General features: G+C 48.6%; 1 protein-coding gene across 2 annotated transcripts in view; it reads right to left on the reverse strand.

The window, feature by feature from the left end:
* The window catches only part of DENND5A (DENN domain containing 5A), an 84685-nt gene that overhangs the window by 34230 nt on the left and 27701 nt on the right, over positions 1 to 22754 (reverse strand). For both annotated transcript variants that reach the window (XM_088447103.1, XM_088447102.1), the window contains 6 exons: positions 22413 to 22600; positions 11708 to 12025; positions 11303 to 11518; positions 8441 to 8675; positions 7804 to 7954; positions 5815 to 5908 (listed from right to left, as the gene is read on the reverse strand). In XM_088447103.1, coding sequence (XP_088303229.1) covers positions 5815 to 5908; positions 7804 to 7954; positions 8441 to 8675; positions 11303 to 11518; positions 11708 to 12025; positions 22413 to 22600 — 1202 coding nt within the window. The remainder of the gene's footprint in view (positions 1 to 5814; positions 5909 to 7803; positions 7955 to 8440; positions 8676 to 11302; positions 11519 to 11707; positions 12026 to 22412; positions 22601 to 22754) is intronic.

A 22754-nucleotide genomic window follows, 5' to 3' on the forward strand; every position in this document is an offset into this window, starting at 1 on the left:
GTGTGAAGATGCTATCGGAACATGGAGGTAGGCGTCCTGGATGTCCAGGGACACCATGTAATCCCCCGGTTCCATCGCCAGAATGATGGAACGTAACGTTTCCATCCTGAACTTGGGAACTCTGAGGAATTTGTTCAGAGACTTCAAGTTGAGGATAGGGCGATGAGAACCATTGGGTTTCTGCACCAGAAACAGAGACAAATAATACCCCGTCCCTCGTTGTGATAGAGGAACGGGAACAATGACCCCTGCTTTCAGCAAGGACTCTATAGCCTCCTGAACCTGTAACGCCTTGGTCTTGTCCTGAGAAGGACTTGTGCAGAAAAACTGGTGGGGTGGTCTGTGCCGAAAAGACAGGGCGTACCCTTGGGAGACCACTTCTCGAACCCAGGCATCCGTGGTGGTATTGTGCCAGCACTGGGCAAATAGAAGAAGTCGGCCTCCCACTCTGAGGTCCCCCAGAGGGAGGCCCGTCCCATCAGGCCGCAGGTTTATCTTCCTGCTTGGAAGGAGGGCGCCGAGCACTCCAGGCTTGCTTCTTGGGTTTAGAGGCAGTCTTACTCGCAGACTGTCTCGGGAAGGACTGACCTTTCGCCTTACCCTGAACCCGAAAGGAACGAAAAGCCGAACCTTAGCAGGCAGTGCCGCCGAAGGGAGGAAGGCCGACTTGGATTTAGCCAGGGTGTCCACTATTTTGTCCAAGTCCGGACCAAATAGTAATTCCCCATTGAAAGGTAAGGCCTCCAGACCTTTCTTTGAATCAGAGTCCGCTCTCCAGGACCGCAACCATAAGGATCGGCGGGCAGACACCGCTGCAGCCGATACCCGCGAGGTCAGCAGACTAGCATCTAAAGAAGCTTCTCCAATGTAAGAAGCAGCGTCCCTCATTTGTCCCAACAACACCCGCTGGACATCCGGAGTGTCGTCCGGGAAGGTATCTTCCAATGCATTGGCCCACCCCTCAATGGCCTTGGCCACCCAGGAGATGGCCATGGACGGTCGGGCCACCGCCCCGGAGAGGGAGTAAATAGACTTTAAGCAAGTCTCAACTTTCCTGTCCGTGGGATCCTTCAGCGAGGATATCGACGGTAATGGTAAGGTGGCGCCCCGAGTTAAACGGGTGACATGGGAATCCACCGCCGGTGGAGTTTCCCATTTTTTACAATGTGCCTCAGGGAAGGGGTAAATTAGAAGCCAACCGCTTCTGAGGAAGGAATCTCTTACTGGGCGCCTGCCAAGCTACCGCCATATGATCCGTCAACTGATCCGACAGGGGAAACACCGCAGAAGCCACCTTAGTTTTTTTGAAACTAGGAAACTTCGACTTAGGAACCGGTGCCTCATCCTCTATAAGAAGAATAGCTCGCACCGCCCTAACTAGTGCTCGCACATTAATGGACGACTTGGTATCCATTTCCTGGACCGAGGCGTCCGAGTCAGTGTCATCAGGGACCTCCCCATCATCTGAGGAACCCTCTGAGTCGGATACCTGAGCAGCCCGTGTCATGAGTGGGCGTTTTGAAATCCTAGAAGGCATGTCAGTCTGCAACATTGACTGAAAAGCCGAGGAAGCGGCCGCCAAATTTTGCACGGAGTTGGAGAGCACATCCACCCATGGTGGAGTCGCCATAGGGGCCTGAAAAGGTACCACAGGCTGCTGCGGCACAGGGGAAGCCTGTATATACATAGGCAACCCCGCATAGGGACCTACTGATTGAGACCCAGGAGGACTCCGCAATAACTGCGGGACACCCGGGGAATGGGGGATGGTCGGCTGGGGCAACGCCCTAGTAGGGAGAGCAGTCGGGACTGACAGACGGTCCGCAATAGACACCAGCACTTGAGAAAACATCGCCCACGGTGGTTCCTGCGCCAGAGAAGGTCTGGATGGGCCAGGAGCCACCTGGCATCGACTACACAGGCCATCCTGTGACAAATCCTCCCTATCTACTCCTGCAGAACAGCGTCCGCAGGAGGCCAACACCGGAGCCACTGAGCGGTCAACCTCCTCGTCTGACATGACAGAATATATTATATAGTCAAAAAATATATCTGGCAACAGGGCAGAAGAAAACGCACTCACCGGTGTGCTAAACAACAGCCCACAATACGGCACTGTGTAGCACACAACTGTATGTGACGGACCTCACAAATACGTGATTTATATAGGTGAGGTCTGCAGAAACGCCCCTCCCCCACACACCTGTAGGGCTTGTAGGAGAAGTAAAGGGATAGGTATAAGCTGACAGTAAGCGAAAAATAAGCACAGACAGGCAGCACTAGCAAAAGTCACATACCATGCAGGAAGATATACTCACTGCACCTTTCCACTACAATCAACCTGCCCAGATTCAGTGTCTGGGAGGGCTATAGTGCTGTGTACACAGTCCTTATATCGGGGGAGAGGTACACAGGGGGACCGGTCCGCGTGCTCCCTGAAGATCTCCGCTGCCACTTGTAGAAAATAGCCACTGGAGACCTCAGAGGAGGAGAGGCTGAGTATCTGCAGCTCAGCGACGCCAGACTCCGTGTTGAAAGGCGCGCTGAGCTGAGGGGAGGAGCCGCTGACAGGGAAGGCTTCCTCCCCTGGCTAGCATATTAACCCCAGGGCTTGCCGGCAGCCCGATTGCCATATATCCCTGGTGGTCTAGTGGTCCCACGGGTTATTCCTCCTCAGAGGGGGAGCCCGCCGCCACCGCTAGCGGCCCCCGGTCTGTCCCCTAGGGCCGGGGGCAAAGGACTGCATGTGCAGGCAATACCCGCGAGCCGCCGCTAATCGGCGATTCGCGGCTTACCTTGTCCCCTGCGACTCCGGCAGCAGTCCAGGGAGGGACCCAGAGTCCGGCTAGTACGGACTCTGGCCTCCCGCCGCGATCCCCAGTGCAGTACTGGCGTCGCGGCGCCAGCGGGGAAGGAGAGCGGCAGCGTGGGCGTCTGCATAGACAGCCCGTCGCTGCCACACTAGAGCCTCTGTTTTAAAATAAAAATCTAACAGGCTCTTTTTTTTTTTTTTTTTTTTTTTAAATAAAAATAGAAAGCTTTAGGGGACTGCTCCTGCAGCCCCCCTGCGCAGGTGACCAGACTCCGGCCGAGCACCAACTCAAACTGAGGTGCTGTGGCCGAGGGCGGGGTATAGAGGAGGAAGGACCCGAGTGCAACCTGGGAGCAGCTAAAGCTTGAACTGCGTGGTGCCCATGGATCCAGATCCAGCTATACCCCAAGGTCAACCCTGTGGACCCCCTATGGACCCTGAAGTAGAAACATCGTATAACGCCATCATTCTGTATCTCAGCACACCTTCAGCATACATCTCAGTCTCTCATACACATCGTATATAACACCATCATTCTGTATCTCAGCACACCTTCAGCATACATCACAGTCTCTCATACACACTGTATATAACACCATCATTCTGTATCTCAGCACACCTTCAGTATACATCACAGTCTCTCATACACATCGTATAACGCCATCATTCTGTATCTCAGCACACCTTCAGCATACATCACAGTCTCTCATACACATCGTATAACGCCATCATTCTGTATCTCAGCACACCTTCAGCATACATCAGAGTCTCTCATACACATCGTATATAACACCATCATTCTGTATCTCAGCACACCTTCAGCATACATCACAGTCTCTCATACACATCGCATAGTGCCATCATTCTGTATCTCAGCACACCTTCAGTATACATCAGTCTCTCATACACATCGTATATAACACCATCACTCTGTATCTCAGCACACCTTCAGTATACATCACAGTCTCTCATACACACTGTATATAACACCATCATTCTGTATCTCAGCACACCTTCAGTATACATCACAGTCTCTCATACACATCGTATAACACCATCATTCTGTATCTCAGCACACCTTCAGTATACATCAGTCTCTCATACACATCGTATAACACCATCATTCTGTATCTCAGCACACCTTCAGCATACATCACAGTCTCTCATACACATCGTATATAACACCATCATTCTGTATCTCAGCAACCCTTCAGCATACATTACAGTCTCTCATACACATCGTATAACACCATCATTCTGTATCTCAGCACACCTTCAGCATACATCAGTCTCTCATACACATCGTATAGTGCCATCATTCTGTATCTCAGCACACCATCAGTATACATCACAGTCTCTCATACACATCGTATAACACCATCATTCTGTATCTCAGCACACCTTCAGTATACATCACAGTCTCTCATAAACATCGTATAAAACCATCATTCTGTATCTCAGCACACCTTCAGCATACATCAGTCTCTCATACACACTGTATATAACACCATCATTCTGTATCTCAGCACACCTTCAGCATACATCAGTCTCTCATACACATTGTATAACACCATCATTCTGTATCTCAGCACACCTTCAGTATACATCACAGTCTCTCATACACATCGTATAACACCATCATTCTGTATCTCAGCACACCTTCAGCATACATCACAATCTCTCATACACATCATATACCACCATCATTCTGTATCTCAGCATACCTTCAGTATACATCACAGTCTCTCATACACATCGTATAACGCCATCATTCTGTATCTCAGCACACCTTCAGTATACATCACAGTCTCTCATACACATCGTATAACGCAATCATTCTGTATCTCAGCACACCTTCAGTATACATCACAGTCTCTCATACACATCGTATATAACGCCATCATTCTATATCTCAGCACACCTTCAGTATACATCAGTCTCTCATACACACTGTATATAACGCCATCATTCTATATCTCAGCACACCTTCAGTATACATCAGTCTCTCATACACATCGTATAACACCATCATTCTGTATCTCAGCACACCTTCAGTATACATCACAGTCTCTCATACACATCGTATATAACACCATCATTCTGTATCTCAGCACACCTTCAGTATACATCAGTCTCTCATACACATCGTATACCACCATCATTCTGTATCTCAGCACACCTTCAGCATACATCACAGTCTCTCAAACACACTGTATATACCACCATCATTCTGTATCTCAGCACACCTTCAGTATACATCAGTCTCTCATACACATCGTATACCACCATCATTCTGTATCTCAGCACACCTTCAGTATACATCACAGTCTCTCATACACATCGTATAACGCCATCATTCTGTATCTCAGCACACCTTCAGTATACATCACAGTCTCTCATACACATCGTATAACGCCATCATTCTGTATCTCAGCACACCTTCAGTATACATCACAGTCTCTCATACACATCGTATAACACCATCATTCTGTATCTCAGCACACCTTCAGCATACATCACAGTCTCTCATACACATCGTATAACACCATCATTCTATATCTCAGCACACCTTCAGTATACATCACAGTCTCTCATACACATCGTATATAACACCATCATTCTGTATCTCAGCACACCTTCAGTATACATCAGTCTCTCATACACATCGTATAACACCATCATTCTATATCTCAGCACACCTTCAGTATACATCACAGTCTCTCATACACACTGTATATACCACCATCATTCTGTATCTCAGCACACCTTCAGCATACATCACAGTCTCTCATGCACATTGTTCTGTCTGGCTGATCACTACACTATACCCGTATAGATCAGCAATAAATAGAGATCAAACAACATCATCTAGCAAAACCTTTAGTGAAATGCTACAAAAATGCCAAAGAACACAATAAAAATGAATAAATACTTTAAAGTAAACAGAGCTGAATGTCTTGGTGTGGAATCCGTCAGACCTTTAATCATAGTTGGACACTTACCTCTCTTTGGTCATTATCAAGTCTAAGGTGCTCGGTATGTTGTTTCTGTCTGTCCTTCCGTCTCCACTGCGCTGGCGCGTTTCTCTTTGTCCATCTGCAATAAATGCAACAAACGGAAAGAACTAGCTAAAACCAAAACATACAAGAAAAGAAGTAGCAATAAGACAAATAAATAATATATAAAAGGAACACAAATAGTAAAGTAAGAAACAATCCCCAGAAACACACACACACACATACAGTCAGGTGCATAAGTATTGGGACATTGACAGAATTTTCCTATTTTGGCCTCTATTCACCACCACAATGGCTTTGAAATGAAACAAACAAGATGTGCTTTAACTGTAGACTTTCAGATTTAATTTGAGGGTAATTACATCCAAATCAGGTGAACGGTGTAGGAATTACAACGGTTTCTATATGTGCCTCCCACTTTTTAAGGGGCCAAAAGTAATGGGACAAACTAAACAATCCTAAATCTAACTTTCACTTTTTAATACTTTGTTGCAAATCCTTTGCAGGCAATTACAGCCTGAAGTCTGGAACGCATAGACATCACCAAACACTGGGTTTCATGCCTGGTGATGCTCTGCCAGGCCTCTACTGCAAATGTCTTCAGTTCCTGCTTGTTCTTGGGGCATTTTGCCTTCAGTTTTGCATTCATCAAGTGAAATACATGCTCAATCGGATTCAGGTCAGGGGATTGACTTGGCCATTGCATAACATTCCACTTTTTAGCCTTAAAAAACTCTTTGGTTGCTTTTGCAGTATGCTTTGGGTCATTGTCAATCTGCACTGTGAAGCACCGTCCAATGAGTTCTGAAGCATTTGACTGAATATGAGCATATAATATTGCCCGAAACACTTCAGAATTCATTCTGCTGCTTTTGTCAGCAGTCACATCATCAATAAATACAAGGGAACCAGTTCCATTGGCAGCCATACATGTCCACGCCATGACACTACCACCACCATGCTTCACTGATGAGGTGGTATGTTTTGGATCATGAGCAGTTCCATTCCTTCTCCATACTCTTCTCTTCCCATCACTCTGGTACAAGTTGATCTTTGTCTCATCTGTCCATAGGATGTTGTTCCAGAACTGTAATGGCTTGTTTAGATGATGTTTGGCAAACTCTAATCTGGTCTTCCTGTTTTTGTGGCTCACCAATGGTTTACATCTTGTGGTGAACCCTCTATATTCACTCTTGTGAAGTCTTCTCTTGATTGTTGACTTTGACACATATACACCTACCTCCTGGAGAGTGTTCTTGATTTTGCCAACTGTGGTGAAGGGGTTTTTCTTCACCAGGGAAATAATTCTTCTGTCATCCACCACAGTTGTTTTCCGTGGTCTTCCGGGTCTTTAGGTGTTGCTGAGCTCTCCGGTGCGTTCTTTCTTTTTAAGAATGTTCCAAACAGTTGATTTGGCCACACCTAATGTTTTTGCTATCTCTCTGATGGGTTTGTTTTGATTTTTCAGCCTAATGATGGCTTGCTTCACTGATAGTGACAGCTCTTTGGATCTCATATTGAGAGTCGACAGCAACTGTTTCCAAATGAAAATGTCACACCTAGAATCAACTCCAGACCTTTTACCTGCTTAATTTATAATGAAATAACGAGGGAATAGCCCAGACCTGTCCATGAAATAGCTTTTGAGTTGATAGCCCCATTACTTTTGGCCCCTTAAAACGTGGGAGGCACATAGAGAAACCGTTGTAATTCCTACACCGTTCACCTGATTTGGATGTAATTACCCTCAAATTAAATCTGAAAGTCTGCAGTTAAAGCACATCTTGTTTGTTTAATTTCAAAGCCATTGTGGTGGTGAATAGCGGCCAAAATATGAAAATTCTGTCAATGTCCCAATATTTATGTACCTGATTGTATGTGTGTATATATATATATATAAATATATGTATATATAGTGAGACAGTGAGCATTAATCAGCAGAGATGCAGTGCGGAGACAGGTTAGAACCCTCACTTGTTGGTGGCCGGCCCAGTGGACAGCACATCAGACTGCAGTTTGGGAAAGAACCCGGTCTCGTATTTCCCCTGTCCGATTTTCATATCCAGGAGATGCGGGTGGATGGCTGTGTGATCGATCTTGGAGAGTCGCAGCTCTATGGACTTTACTGTAGAACAGACAGGTCTATATTAGTTACAGTATATAGGTTACTTAAATCAACATTATAAATTAAAATATGATCATTTATGGGTTGTATTTTCTTTTATGGTCTGTATTACTGAGCAATTGCTTCCATAGGAATGAGTTTAACCAAAGATGAGGAAGGGTGTTCGCACTTTAAAAAGAGTCCTGTGAACTTCCTCAAGCACTCTAGGTAGATCCTCAGAGTCCTGGATCAGGGTTCTAAGGATGTTCTCACTTAATGCTCAAGTAGAGCCCACAGCAACACCCCCCCCGGGATTATCAGTCCCAAGTATAATGTTAGATTACATCATCCAATTTGAAAGCTATTAACTCACAAATATATACAGAACATGTAAATAGAAAATATAATCAACAAACTGCTGGCGATACCGTTCCCACAATGGGGTAGAACCAAAAAAACAACAAAGAAATATTTGGAAACTGGGAAACCTTGTATTGTGCAGCTTACCTGCTTCTTCGATGGCCGTGCATTTCTGGTACATGGATGTGCGGAGAGTCGGTGTCCTGACGTTTAACAGTCTTATCTTGTCCACTCTTGCATCAAACACACGTAAAACGGGATCCTTGTCATCCTCGTCATGGCACATTATTTTATTGTCAATGAAGGAGGCAAACATCTGCGTTTCCAGGAATCGCGAGAGAAAAGGCAAATACGGCTCTGGCTGGTCGGAAAGGAAAGATGCCTGCACAGAGACAAGGGAGGTCCATGAGCAAAGAGTGTGACCTACCAATCAGCTAGGATCTAAAGAAGTCCATTTATGCCGGGTACACACTACACAATCAGATGAACGACCACACGATTTGTCCTTCACCAGCCGCATCCACAAGCATGGCGTCGTTCATCAAATTGACAGATTGAGCAGCATGTAGGCTCGATCTGTCGTTGTGATGAACGACCCCGTGAGAGCACGCATGGTGGCTCATAGAGGGTACACACTGGCTAATGTGGACGATATATCAGCCAGATTCACCAGATTGGGCGACCTATCGTCTACAGTAAAGTGTACCAACCTTTAGAAAGATGTCCAATCACATACATCTGTGCTCCTCATAATTGCTGACATAACTGCCCTATGCTCCAAGATGATATAATGCTGACATTACACAGGCTGGGTGTGGGATTATTAGGCTAAATACAACCAGATAGTCTGGACAGACGTTCAGGAACAGGTATGACAAAAGGGCGACAGGTTAAAATGGTCGACATGTTTTTATTCAACATTTTTAAGGTTAGGCTTAGGCACTGGGGGGGAGCTTCAGGGTTAGGCACTGGGGGGGAGCTTCAGGGTTAGGCACTGGGGGGGGGAGCTTCAGGGTTAGGCACTGGGGGGGGGAGCTTCAGGGTTAGGCACTGGGGGGGGAGCTTCAGGGTTAGGCACTGGGGGGGGGAGCTTCAGGGTTAGGCACTAGGGGCAGCGTCATAGGGGAAGCATCAGGGTTAGGCACTAGGGGGAGCGACAGGGTTAGGCACTAGGGGAGCTTTGTTGAAAAAGTGGAAATTAAACATGAATTGTTACGGCAACCATACTTTGGAGAAAAAATTAGCCGTGTTGCAGTATTTCGGTGGTGGAAGCACTTCAAAGTGACTGACAAAGCGCGCTCTAGGAGACCATTCACCACAGTTGTAGATGTCAACATTGCCAAAGCTGTAGAGATGTTGCAAAATGACAGACTGTTAACTTTACGCAACTTTCGGCTTCACTTGGCATCTCATTCAAACGGGTTCAGCATATTGTGACAAAGGAACTGAAAAGACATCGCGCGTGTGCCAGATGGGTACCCAGAAATCTCACGACGAGTTGAATCGTGCAAAACCACTGTTTGGATGTCGGAGAGGACACCAGATTTCCTGACATCGATTGTGACGTGACGAATTGTGGATTCGTCATTATGATCCGAAATCCAAATCGTCCAGTGTACACGCAAATTCGCCTCCGCCCAAAAAATTCTGTGTAAAGCCATGCTACTGCTGTTTTTTGATGCGCACAGTATGGTCCTACAGCACTGGGTTCTCCGTGGACAGACAATTAATGGCGACTACTATGCAAATGTCCTAAAAAGTCATTTGTGTGGAGCCATGAGGAAGAAAAGACCACATTTGCTGAAGAAACAGTGGTTTTTGCTCCAAGACAATGCCCGACCACATGTTACTGCTGTTGCATTGGCAGCACTGATTAAAATGAATGGGACAGTACTGGACATATAGCCCGGACATAGCGCGGAAAGAAGTTCTCAACAGATAATGAAGTGAAAAATGCCACAGCTGCAACACTAACAGTGATGTCACAAAACAATCTACTGCCGATAGCGCCAACTCCTCAGACCCCTTCTGACATCCCCAGCAGCAGAAGACGGATGTTCGAAAAAATAAAAGAAATTAAAAAACCATAATATATCTATCTATCTATCTATTTGCTCTGGGATGCCTAACTTATACTCCTTTCAGACATACCGAGAATCCCGGATATTTGGCCTGCCTCAGCCAAATTCCCGGGTTGCCGTGAATGTCTGAAATGTACCCTACCCGGGAACACGTTCCCGGGTAGTCAACCCTTCAATCGACCAGGGAATTTACTGGGACTTAAGTCCCGGGAAATTACCCTGCTTATGTCTGAATGGTGCTACCTGGGAATTTACTCCCGGGCTGCACCAAGTAGCTTTTACATTGAGTTGGCAGCGCTACTGCTTTGAGATGGCAGCGCAGAGCATCCTGTAGGATGCTCAGCGCTTATGCTCACCACTCCCTGCGCCGGTGGTTGTGTACAGAGAGCCCCAGCCAGACTCCGGGGACACCCGCCGGCGCCGGCAATCGCCGGCAGTTCCCTGCCACAGTGGGCCGCCCGCACTCCCGTTGGACCACCAGGGTAGATATAAATACATTTAATATTAATAAAATAAAATGGCTGCAGTGATTGGTCGGCTGCCTGCTGCATGATGATGACATCAGCGGCAGTCGGAGAGGGGATAGGCTAGGAAGGGCAGAGTAGAGGCAGGTAATATTAAAAACTAAAAAGCCCGGGTAATGTCTGAAAGGGGTCTACCTGGGAAATTCCCGGGTAGACGCTGTAGTGTGGAAAAGGGGGTCTAGACCAAATACCTGGAAATTTGCACAGGAGAAATTCATGGGTCTGAGCAGGAAATTCCCCGAGTCGTATGTCTGAAAGGGGTATTAATACCTTGAAGATTTAAACCCGGGCAACACTGGGTACTTCAGCTAGTTATAAATATACTGTAGGTTTCTAGATAAGCATTATGTGGGGTAACTGCCCGTTTTGGTGCAGCCATGCTCACGCCCGGTAACTGGGTTTACCTTGTCATAGTTCTGCATCTGCTCGCGGTTAGTGAACCAGGACTCCTTGTCTTGGCTGGGCTGGATCACAAACGCTTCGTAGTCTGCAAACATCTGAGTGAAACGGTTTGCAAACACTTCCCGGACATGGATGTTCAACTGGTGAACCCGAAGCTCCTCCTCATCACACTGGAATTTTGTGTCCTTCTTACTGGTGGTCTCTTCTCGAACCTCCACCTGTAGAAAGTGTGGGGGACCAGATTTTGAAAAACACATAAGCACATATCATTCCGCAAAAAGACACACAAAGAACATCCGTTAATATAAACTTGGAACCTTATTTTCAACTAAAATTTCCAAACACTAAGGCAATGGTCTCTCAACGACCAATACAGATTCTAGGCAACATTCAAGTGAGAGTCTGACCTTCTCCAAGCTCACTCCCGTCCTCTTCACTAGAGCCTGTATGCGTGCCAAGGTCTCGTTTTCCTTCAGGAGCTCAAATGAGTTGAGGGGTGACCCAGCCAGGTTCCCGTTCTTCTTGTCAGACACCAGATCCGCGGCCCTGATGCTCTTCAGCTTGGAGATGCTTTCACTGCAGTGCAAATTTCCCTCTGGAGGAATCCCGAACGACATCAGGACCTCGGACACTTCCTGGATGAACTCCAGCTTGTTCGGGAACTGAGGGAGATCTTCAGGTAGCTCGATGAAGTGGTTGTCTATGTCCACAAAGCAAAGATTGGCCTGAGAGTAAAAAAATGTAAAACAAATAAGATTTCATGGCTCTGACAAACAAACATCATCCTGACAGCACATTAAAGTAGAAGGCAACCTGCATGATTAATGAATACATCAAATGAATGGGCATGAATAGATGAATTGCTAAAGTATCTAATAATTTCTTCAACATGAACCAACAATTTTGCCATATACATTTAAGTGACCGTCATCCTCACAACACAGCAAAATAGATAAGGTGGCATAACTGAGCATGAGGCACTTCCGGCAAAATAGATGCCTCCAATACATGACCAGTTCACTTTAAGGGGGAGATTTATCAAAGCCTCGGAGAGATAAAGTTCCAACCAATCAGCTCCTAACAGTCACTTTACAGACTGGGAGCCGCATTCAATTTGAGCCGAGCCGCAATACTTTTTCACGGCCTGGACTTTTCGCCTACTTCGCCTGTTTTGTGAGCGGAAAAGTATCGCGCACGTGCCCGCTTTACCCCGTATTCAATTTGAAAGTAGGCGAAAACGGGACCCGGCGAAACTTGAACAGGCAGAAAGTCCTGGCAGAATTGGGGAAATCAGCCTGTCACCCCCCCCAAATGATGCTCTGACATGGGGGTTCACTATGGTACCCCCCGATTTGGCTTGTTGTAGGTATTTGGTGTTTTAGAACAGGCTCAATAGCTGCTAAATAGCATTTTTGTATACGTGATGCAGAATAGTATTCAGGAGGTTTTTTTGCAGAAAATAACTTATCCCAGCAAATTTGGGGTACTTGAAAATGGGGGTCAGCATTTTTAAAAGTTGCTAAAGTGAAGTTGAAAAAAATTGTGAAAAATCCACCTTCCGCAAGCCCCTGCAATGAAAATAACACTTAGGGCATACTTGGGGACCCCCCCCAAGGGTCACGTTCGCTAGTTTTTAACTTTGTACACCAACATTTTTTTTTTTGCCCCCTTTTTCAAAGTCATTTTTTTAGGGTATCCTTAAGTTTTTGTTTTTTTTTAATTTACACAGTTTACCTTTGGGGGACTGTCTGAAGGCTGCAGGGGGGTTCCCGCAACGTTGCACCCCAAAACCCCAATTCTGCACTTTTTTCTGCCTGCTATTCATAGGCGAAACTTTACCGCCTATTACATTGCATTGACTCTCCGCCTAGGTGGAAAGTCTTTCAAATTGAATACGGGATAAAAGCAAAACAGGCAAAATGACGTCATCAGCGAAAAAGTATCACGGATCCGGACTTTTTGCCTCAAATTGAATACGGGCCTGTGTTTGAAAAATTACTGACAGGAGTTGTTTGGTAGGTACTTTGGGGTAGATGATGTAGTAAGCCTTGGATAGAGATAAAGTACCAACCAAACAGCTCCTGTCATTTTTCAAACACAGGCCCGTATTCAATTTGAGGCGAAAAGTCCGGATCCGCAAAACTTTTTCGCCGATGACGTAATTTTCACCTGTTTTGCTTTTACCCCGTATTCAATTTGAAAGACTTTCCGCCTAGGCGGAAAGTCAATGCAATGTACTAGGCAGAAAAGTTTCGCCTATGAATAGCAGGCGGAAAAAAGTGCAGAATTGAGGTTTTGGGATGCAACGTTGCAGTAACCCCCCTGCAGCCTTCAGACATTCTCCAAAGGTAAACTGTGTAAAAAAAAAAAAAAAAATATGAGATATGGTAAGAACTTACCCTTGTTATCTCTATTTCTACGAAGTCCATAGGGTTCCACAGGATACCTTGGGGTATAGGTGTGATGTCAGTCGCAGGGCACCAAAGAGTTAAGCTTTCAGCCTCCCAGGATGCACTAGGGTCCCCCTCCTATACCCCGCCCCCGAGCCAAGGCACCTCAGTTAGTTGCCAAGCCATAGGCCGGAGGAGGAGAAGGAAGAGAGAGAACAAAGATCTGGACACATACAAGAATCACATTCTCACCAGAGGGAGACGGAAAAACCGGTGACCAGAGCAAAGCCCATCTGCAGCACAGGTGCGACAGGGCGGGAGTCCTGTGGAACCCTATGGACTTCGTAGAAATAGAGATAACAAGGGTAAGTTCTTACCATATCTCATATTTTCTACTTCAGGGTCCATAGGGTATCCACAGGATACCTTGGGGATGTCCCAACGCAGTATCCTTTAAGGGTGGGGACGCTCCTGTGCTGAAAGGAGAATCCGCCGCCCGAAGGAAGCATCCTGAGAGGCGAAGGTCTCAAACCTGTAATACCTCACGAAGGTATGGACAGAGGACCACGTAGCAGCCTTGCAGATCTGGACTGCAGAGGCACCACGTCGAGCTGCCCACGAAGGACCCACAGACCTAGTGGAATGAGCCTTCACAGAAGGAGGAACCGGTAGGCCTTCATGAAGATAAGCTTCAGAAATAGCCATACGGATCCAGGCTGCCAAAGTTTGCTTTGAAGCAGGCCAACCCTTTTTACGGAAGCCATAGAGGACAAACAAAGCGTCCGACTTCCTAAACGAAGAAGTGCGGTCAACATAAGTCCTTAAGGCCCGCACAACATCCAACGGAAAGACCCGGTGAGTTAAAGGCCGGAACAACGATTTCCTCGTTAACATGAAACTGGGAAACAACTTTGGGAAGAAACTCGGGCCGAGTGCGGAGCAGTGCCCTGTTCCCATGAAAAACCAAGAAAGGGGGTCTACAAGAAAGAGCCCCTAACTCAGAAACACGTCTGGCCGAAGCAATAGTCTTAGCTGTTAGCCATTTAAGATCCACTGAGCCCAGTGGTTCAAACGGCGGTCCTTGGAGAGCCCTCAGGACCACAGCCAAATCCCAAAGCGCCACAGGTGCAACAAAGGGCGGCTGAATGCGGACAACACCTTGCATAAAGGTGCGCACATCCGGGATTGTAGCAATCCTACGGTGAAACCAGACAGACAGGGCCGAAACCTGTACCTTTAAAGAAGCAAGGCGAAGCCCATGATCTAGTCCCGCTTGCAGGAAGGCGAGAATCCGAGACAGACGAAACTCCCGCGGTGCATAACCTCTCGGTCGACACCACTGGAAGAACGTATGCCACACGCGATGGTATATCCTCGCGGAAGACTGTTTCCGAGCTCGCAACATGGTACGCACCACAGAACTGGAAAACCCCCGGGACCTCAACATGGCCGTCTCAACAGCCACGCCGTCAAAGACAGCCGAGTCAGGTCAGGGTGACGACAAGGACCCTGAGACAAGAGGTCCGGTCGTAGCGGCAACTGCAGAGGACTGTCCACGGCCAAACCCTGAAGGTCTGAGAACCAGTGCCGTCTGGGCCACGTGGGAGCTATCAACAGGAGCGTCCCTCCTTCCTGTTTGAATTTCCGGATTACCCGTGGAAGAAGGGAGACCGGAGGGAACAGATATGCGAACCGGAACGTCAACCGGACGGACAGAGCATCCACCAGAGACGCCTCTTCGTCTCTTGTGCGAGACCCGTACACCGGCAACTTGTTGTTGTGCCGACACGCCATGAGGTCGATCTCTGGAAGACCCCATCTGTCCACCAGTAGTTGAAAAACGTCCGGGTGCAGGGACCATTCCCCCGGATGAACGTCCTGGCGACTTAGAAAGTCCGCCTCCCAATTGAGCACTCCCGGTATGAAGACCGCTGATATGGCCGGAAGATTGCGCTCCGCCCAAACCAGGATCCGAGACACCTCTACGAGAGCCGCCCGGCTTCGGGTTCCTCCTTGCCTGTTTATGTAGGCCACGGTGGTAGCGTTGTCCGACTGGACCTGTACCGGGTGACCCTGGAGAAACCGATGTGCCTGCTGGAAAGCATTGAAGACCGCACGGAGTTCCAAGATATTGATTGGAAGCTCCGCTTCTGTCGGAGTCCACCTGCCCTGGAACAGATGTGGACCCGAAACTGCTCCCCAGCCCCGAAGACTGGCGTCCGTTGTCAACAGGACCCAATTTGGAATCCAGAACGGACGTCCCTCGCTGAGGTGGGTCGTCTGTAACCACCAAGCAAGGGACAGGCGAACCTCCGGGGTGAACACAATCGTCTGGGACTTCAGAGACTGAGGCAGCCCGTTCCACTTTGACAGGATCAGGTGCTGCAGAGGTCTGGAGTGAAACTGGGCATATTCCACCATGTCGAACACCGACACCATGGAGCCCAGTAACCTCATCGCCGAGTGTAGAGACACCTGGCGGCTGTGCAGACAACTGCGCACCCTTGACTGTAAAGCAGAGATCTTTTCCTCCGTCACGAAGATCTTTTGCTGTCCCGAGTCCAATAAGGCTCCAAGATGCAGAATCCTCCGAGACGGGATTAGAGTGGACTTCTGCCAGTTGATTAACCAGCCGTGCCGTTGCAGCAGGGCAATGGTCAGGTCTAAGTGGCGTAACAGGAGCTCTGGAGATCCCGCCACCAATAACAGGTCGTCCAAGTACGGCAACATGCGGACTCCCTGCAGCCGCAGAGAAGCCGCCATGACCGCCATCACCTTGGTGAAAACATGTGGTGCTGTCGCCAGGCCAAAAGGTAACGCCCGAAACTGGAAGTGGTCGCTGCGGATTGCAAACCTGAGGAACTGTTGATGGCGCAAAAGAATAGGGACATGCAGGTAAGCGTCCTGTATGTCCAATGACACCATGTAGTCCCCCGGTTCCAGCACCAGAATGATGGACCGTAGGGTCTCCATCCGAAACTTCGGTACCCGCAAAGACTTGTTGAGTGCTTTGAGGTTGAGAATCGGACGATACGACCCATTGGGTTTCTGTACCAAAAAAAAGATTTGAATAGAAACCCTGGCCCCTCTGGGAGAATGGAACAGGCACTATAACTCCAGCCTGGAGCATAGTGTGCAATACCTTCCGCAGCTCCGTAGCCTTGTTCCGGTCTGATGGTAGACCCGTGGTGAAGAATCGAGCCGGGGGTCTGTGCCGGAAGGAGAGGGCGTACCCGTGGGAGACCACCTCCAGAACCCAAGTGTCTGTCGTAGTGACCGACCAACACTGGGCGAACTGCAGCAGGCGGCCTCCCACCCTGGGATACCCCAAAGGGAGGCCCAGACCGTCAGGCCGCAGGCTTGTCAGCTGGCTTGGGGGCCGGACGTCTGGTACTCCATGCCTGCTTCCGGGGCTTGACCGATTTCCTAGGGCCAGCCTGACGAGGAAACTACTGTGGTTTGGGCCTGCCCTGGGCCCTAGATGACCGAAAGGACGATGGTCCAGAACCAGAAGGAGCAGCGGCCGACGGGAGACAAGCCGATTTGGCTGCCGCCAGCGTGGCCACAATCGTATCCAGATCCGGACCGAAGAGAACTTCTTCGGTAAACGGCAAGGCTTCCAGACCCTTCTTGGAATCTGCGTCCGCCTTCCAGGATCGCAGCCACAAGGTGCGACGAGCAGCTACCGCTGCTGAAGAAATTCTAGACACCAGAGTACTAATGTCTAGAGCCGCCTTGTTGATGCAAGTGGCCGAATCACGGAGATTGCCAATCAACTCCGCCTGTTCGGCCGGACAGTCGGAATCAAAAGAAGCCTCTAATGAATCCGCCCAGCGCTCCATAGCCGGCCGTGCTGCCCCCCCCCGCAAGGGAATAAGCGGACTTCAGGCAGATTTCCACCTTGCGGTCCGTAGCATCCTTAAGGGAGGACATGGATGGCATCGGCAATGTGGCACTACGGACAAGACGGGTCACGTGAGAATCCACCTGTGGAGGGGATTCCCACTTAGCAAAATAATTATCCGCGAACGGATAAGCCACTGCCAGGCGTCTCTGCGGCTGGTATCTTTTGCCAGGCTGTTTCCACGCCTCCTCTAAATGGTCCACCAACTGACCCGAAAGAGGAAAGACTGTGGCATCGCCCTTCACATCTTTGAAAAAGGCATATTTAGACTTAGCCGCTGGGGGAACTTCGTCCACAATCACCAAGGCTGTGCGGACCGCCCGAATAAGTCCAGGAATATATACTTTGGACTTAGCATCAGCGTCCTTAGTATGGAGAGGTTCCTGATCGTAAGGATCCAGAATCTCCCCATCATCAGACGTCCCTTCGTCATCCTCATAAGGAGCGGACAGAGACGCCACCGGCCGTTTATGAGGCCGCATCACAGACTCCCCTTGCAATACATCCGACAAGTGCTGTACAGAACTCGTCAGGGAGTTAACCCACGCTGGCTCCTGAGAAACCGGGAGCGGGGAAATAGGGAGACTGTGGGGTACCACCAATTGTCGTGGGAAACCCTGCATGGGTGACGACACCACAGACTGCTGGGACAAACCCATCGGAGTAAACGCGGGCTGCGGAGCTAACTGGCCCACTAAAGCTGTTAGCGCCTGAGCGAAACAAGCCCAGGGCGGCTCCTGTACCGGTGCTGTAACCGTAAGAGGCCGCGCCATGGACAAACACTGCCGGCAAAGGCCCTCCGCCCCTCCCCCTCCGCTAACGGTACTTTGCACGTGGTACACTGTAGCCGGAGGGGAAAATCACTTTCAGACATGATGGCACCACGTATGTGACCCCTCTCACCAATTATATATTAAATAGCCGAGAGACCAGCCTGCAGCACCGCACCGCAAGGGCTTAGCAGAAAGAACAGTAATAAAGCTGACAGTTTAGAGAAGAAAAGTTACAGGCAGCGCTAGCACAGTCACATACAATGCAAAGAAAATCAATTCCTGCACTAACAGCGCTGATCACTCAACTACACAGACACAGGGCCTGGTAGGACACAGCGCTGCATACACAGACCTGACCACAGCGGAGGAGAGGTATGCGGGTGGACCCAGACCACGATGCTTCCGTCCAGTGCTTCCAGCAGCGTTCACCATGCGTTGGAGAAGATGGCCGCCGAGGAGCAGAGAGGAGGCTGGCCTGGGGGAGGAGCGCTGACACAGGGCCAGTCAGCACAGTGCAGAGAGGGCTGTGTGCAGCGGGGGAGGCGCCGGCTGTGAGACAGGGAAGGCGCGCTCCCCTGGCATGCATTTAACCCCTGGAACGCCGCAGCGCTACCGCTCTGCTGCGGTCCGCTGTCCCAGGGGGTAGTGGAAGCGCAGGTTGGTCGCCTGGCTCCACGCTGCAGCCAGTCCCTAGGGAGCCCCCTGCCTGGGGACTTAGAACCATGTGATCAGCGGGGACCCACCGCGGGACCCCGCTGCTTACCTCTGTCCCCCTTGAATCCGGCCATGGTCCGGAGCATCTGGGGTCACCGCTAGCTGTGACCCCAGATGCCCACCAGCATCCCCGGATCAGTACCGGCGTTCTGGTACCGGCGGGGTGTAGGGAAGACAGCATGGACGTCAGGACTGACTGTCCATGCTGTTCATCCAGATGTGCAGCCACAGCTGCATGAAGAAAAAGCTTCAGGGGCTCTTCTAGCCCCCACTCCAACAGGTGCATCCGACTCCGGCCGGGCACCAAACTAAACTGAGGTGCCTTGGCTCGGGGGGGGGGTATAGGAGGGGGACCCAGTGCATCCTGGGAGGCTGAAAGCTTAACTCTTTGGTGCCCTGCGACTGACGTCACACCTATACCCCAAGGTATCCTGTGGATACCCTATGGACCCTGAAGTAGAAAAACACTTATGGACACCCCAAAAAATTACTTTGAAAAAGGGGGCGAAAATAAAAAAAAGTTGGGGTACAAAGTTAAAAACTAGCGAACTTGACTCTGGGGGGGTCCCCAAGTGTTTTTTTTATTGCAGGTGCTTGCGGCAGGAGGATTTTTCATTATTTTTTCAACTTCACTTTAGCAACTTTAAAATATGCTGACCCCCATTTTCAAGTACCCCAAATTTGCTGGGATAACTTATTTTCTGGCAAAAATACTCCTGAATACTATTCTGCACCACGTATAGAAAAACGCTATTTAGCAGCTATTGAGCCCGTTTAAAAACACCAAATACCTTCAGCAAGCCAAATCGGGGGATACCATAGGGAACCCCCATGTCAGAGCATCTTTTGGGGGGTGTCAGGCTGATATCCCCAAATCTGACAGTACTTTCCGCTTGTTCAAGTTTCGCCGGGTCCCGTGTTCGCGTACTTTCAAATTGAATAAAGGGTAAACGGGCACGTGCGTGATACTTTTTCGCGGCCTGTTTTGCAGACGGAAAAGTATCGCGGCTCGGCTCAAATTGGATACGGCTCACAGCCTGTAAAGTGACAGACAGCTTTACTTTATCTCTCTCCAAGACTTAGTACATCTTCCCCTTATTTTTCTCTAAGCTTTGATAAATTTCCCCCTAAATCAGAAAGTGATGGCCCTTGGCAAGAAGTCCACTCTGCCAATAGCACTGGTGGAGCATATCTTGAAGCAGGGATTAAACCTACAGAATTGCTACATTCTCCTAATGTCTACGGCACAATATTTAGGTTTTTAACGTTGGAAAACCAGAGCCGGCATGACAGGGGGGAGACAGCCAGCCAGATAGGAAGCTCCTGGCTGTGCGGCTATATAAAGGTCTTGGCTTATGAGGACTTATGAAAGGCCGGCTGTGTGTGACCGCAGCAGACAAGGCATCATTGAAAGCCCGGGAACAATCACAGAATTCTACGGAGCAGCTAACTCTGGGTCACTTTCTCAGGGTAAACTGCTTCCCTAGAACAAGCTGTGCTCTTATAACCATTACATTAGTAGAATTCGGTTATACTAAGATGCTTTGTAAACGGGGACTCTTGATAAAATTGAGGCCAACACAACATCTCCTACATTGGTGTAGTCTTTAGTTCTATAATTATCAGCCAATGAGTGAGAGCGGCACATTCGGAGATAAGAAGAAACAGACCATGTAAGTGGAGTACTGGTGACACATGACTAGACCGCGGAGACACGGCCTTTGTAACACCTGTCTATAACGATGCATTGTAAAGAATATGTAACCATTATTACTACATCAAAAAAGAACTATCATGGATAATAAGCATTTAAAGTATTTTAAGGTTTTTTGAAAAAAAGTTTTGTGCATGTCTGGCAAATGCATCGCTGCTACTGCTGAAGGCCGGGAGAGCTGCAACGTCCGGTGCGGTAACGGCTGGCAGCCTGTGAGTGATTTGTTATGTCGGAGGCATTTTTCAGCTACAGATGTGTTAAACATCTTTGCTGTAGTTGCGCTAAAAAGCCCCTCTCAGCGCTCCAGGTCCTGTGAAACTCTACTAGCGCCGCCCGTCTTTTTTTTCCCGAAAATGCGCCGAAGTCTCAATACTATGTGACTGACGCACCAGCAGATGGTGCTGATTAATTTGATATGTGACACTTGTATATCTGTGTGTGATTTGTATATCTGTGTGTGTGTGTATATGAAGTGCTACAATGTAGCGGCCACCGCATTTTTCATTCCAAATTCCGCTGTGCTTCATATACAGACTCAGGAGCACACAGATATACAGGTGTCACATATCACATTACTCAGCACAGTCTTCTATATACAGACTCAGGAGCACACAGATATACAGGTGTCACATATCACATTACTCAGCGCAGTCTGCTGATGCGTCCTAGTTGCATTGAGACTTAAGTTGGGTACATACTAGACGATATGTCATCTGATCTCGTGGATCAGAGCGAAACATCGGATGAATCATCTATTATAGGTGTACCCAACCCATGATATGCACGCTCCCACGGATCGCTAGCAATATCGCCTGTCGGTCCGGTCCTACTCAAGGGCCGACGGGATGTCGCAGATGATGCCATGCAGCATGACACGTAGCTCCCTTCTGTCGGACCTGGCATCGGCAAGTGTGTATGCACTTGCCACATGCAGGGTCCTGTCGCCGGCGATGTCGTGCTGGGTACACATTGTGCAGTATGTACCTCAGCTTTAGGCGCATTTTCTGCAAAATAAGACGGCCGACGCTAGCAGAGTAGCCCGGGGCCTGGCGGCCAGGCAAGTTGTGCTGCGTGGCGTATTGAGGCCACATCTGTAGCAACCTTTTCCCAAAGTAGCAGTGATAGGAAAAGTAGCATGTTCCTAGTATAAACCATAGATTCCTGCCATTAAAAGGTATATTCCTATACTAAAAAGGTAGAATGGAATAGTTACTGTCATTTATCTGGTCACACCTGACCTCTGACCTCCTGGCTTCCAGCCAACCGGATCGCTCTGGACTGTACACTACTATACATGAATTATTAATTCCAGTTTTTCCCAAGCCCTGTAACTACGGCAATCTCTCATTTACCTCCTAGCATAAGTACTGCGCCCTCTTCTTATCTCTAGGGTTTACATTTGCTCTATTTACTCCTGCTCGCAGCTTATAGAGTATAAAGAGAGAGTGACCAGCTGGAAGAAAACAGTAGGAGGTCTGAAAAGCTATATGGTATTTCCCTGACTCGCCAACATGGAGACAACAGACGACTTATGATGGCTGCGTTACATTACATTCCAGCGACTCACACTCAAATAGTAGTGAAATCACACGGAACACGCAAATCCCCCTTCCCTACCTCCTGCGGCAGCTCCAGTTTAGAGCGGTCATCCAGCCCGTTGGAGTGCAAACCCATCAAATATGGCACCGGGGCATCCAGGAAGTGGAGCAGCGAGGCTGGGAGGATTGGAACATACACGTGTTGCCACTGGTATGGAAACATGAGGCCAGTGATGGTCTCCGCCACCGTCATTAACCTCTGGTAATCTGCAAGTTCAGAAAACTTCTTTAATGCATAAACTGTGACATCGCATTCTGACAGGGGAGCGGATTTGCACCATTGAAGAAAAGAAAGTCCCATGTTTAACCACTGGTATATCTATGTATAGAGTGGTTTTGATAAACTGAATGTAATAACGGT

Source organism: Taudactylus pleione, unplaced genomic scaffold (assembly GCF_031769625.1).
Source record: "Taudactylus pleione unplaced genomic scaffold, aTauple2 ptg000418l, whole genome shotgun sequence".
Taxonomy (NCBI): domain Eukaryota; kingdom Metazoa; phylum Chordata; class Amphibia; order Anura; family Myobatrachidae; genus Taudactylus; species Taudactylus pleione.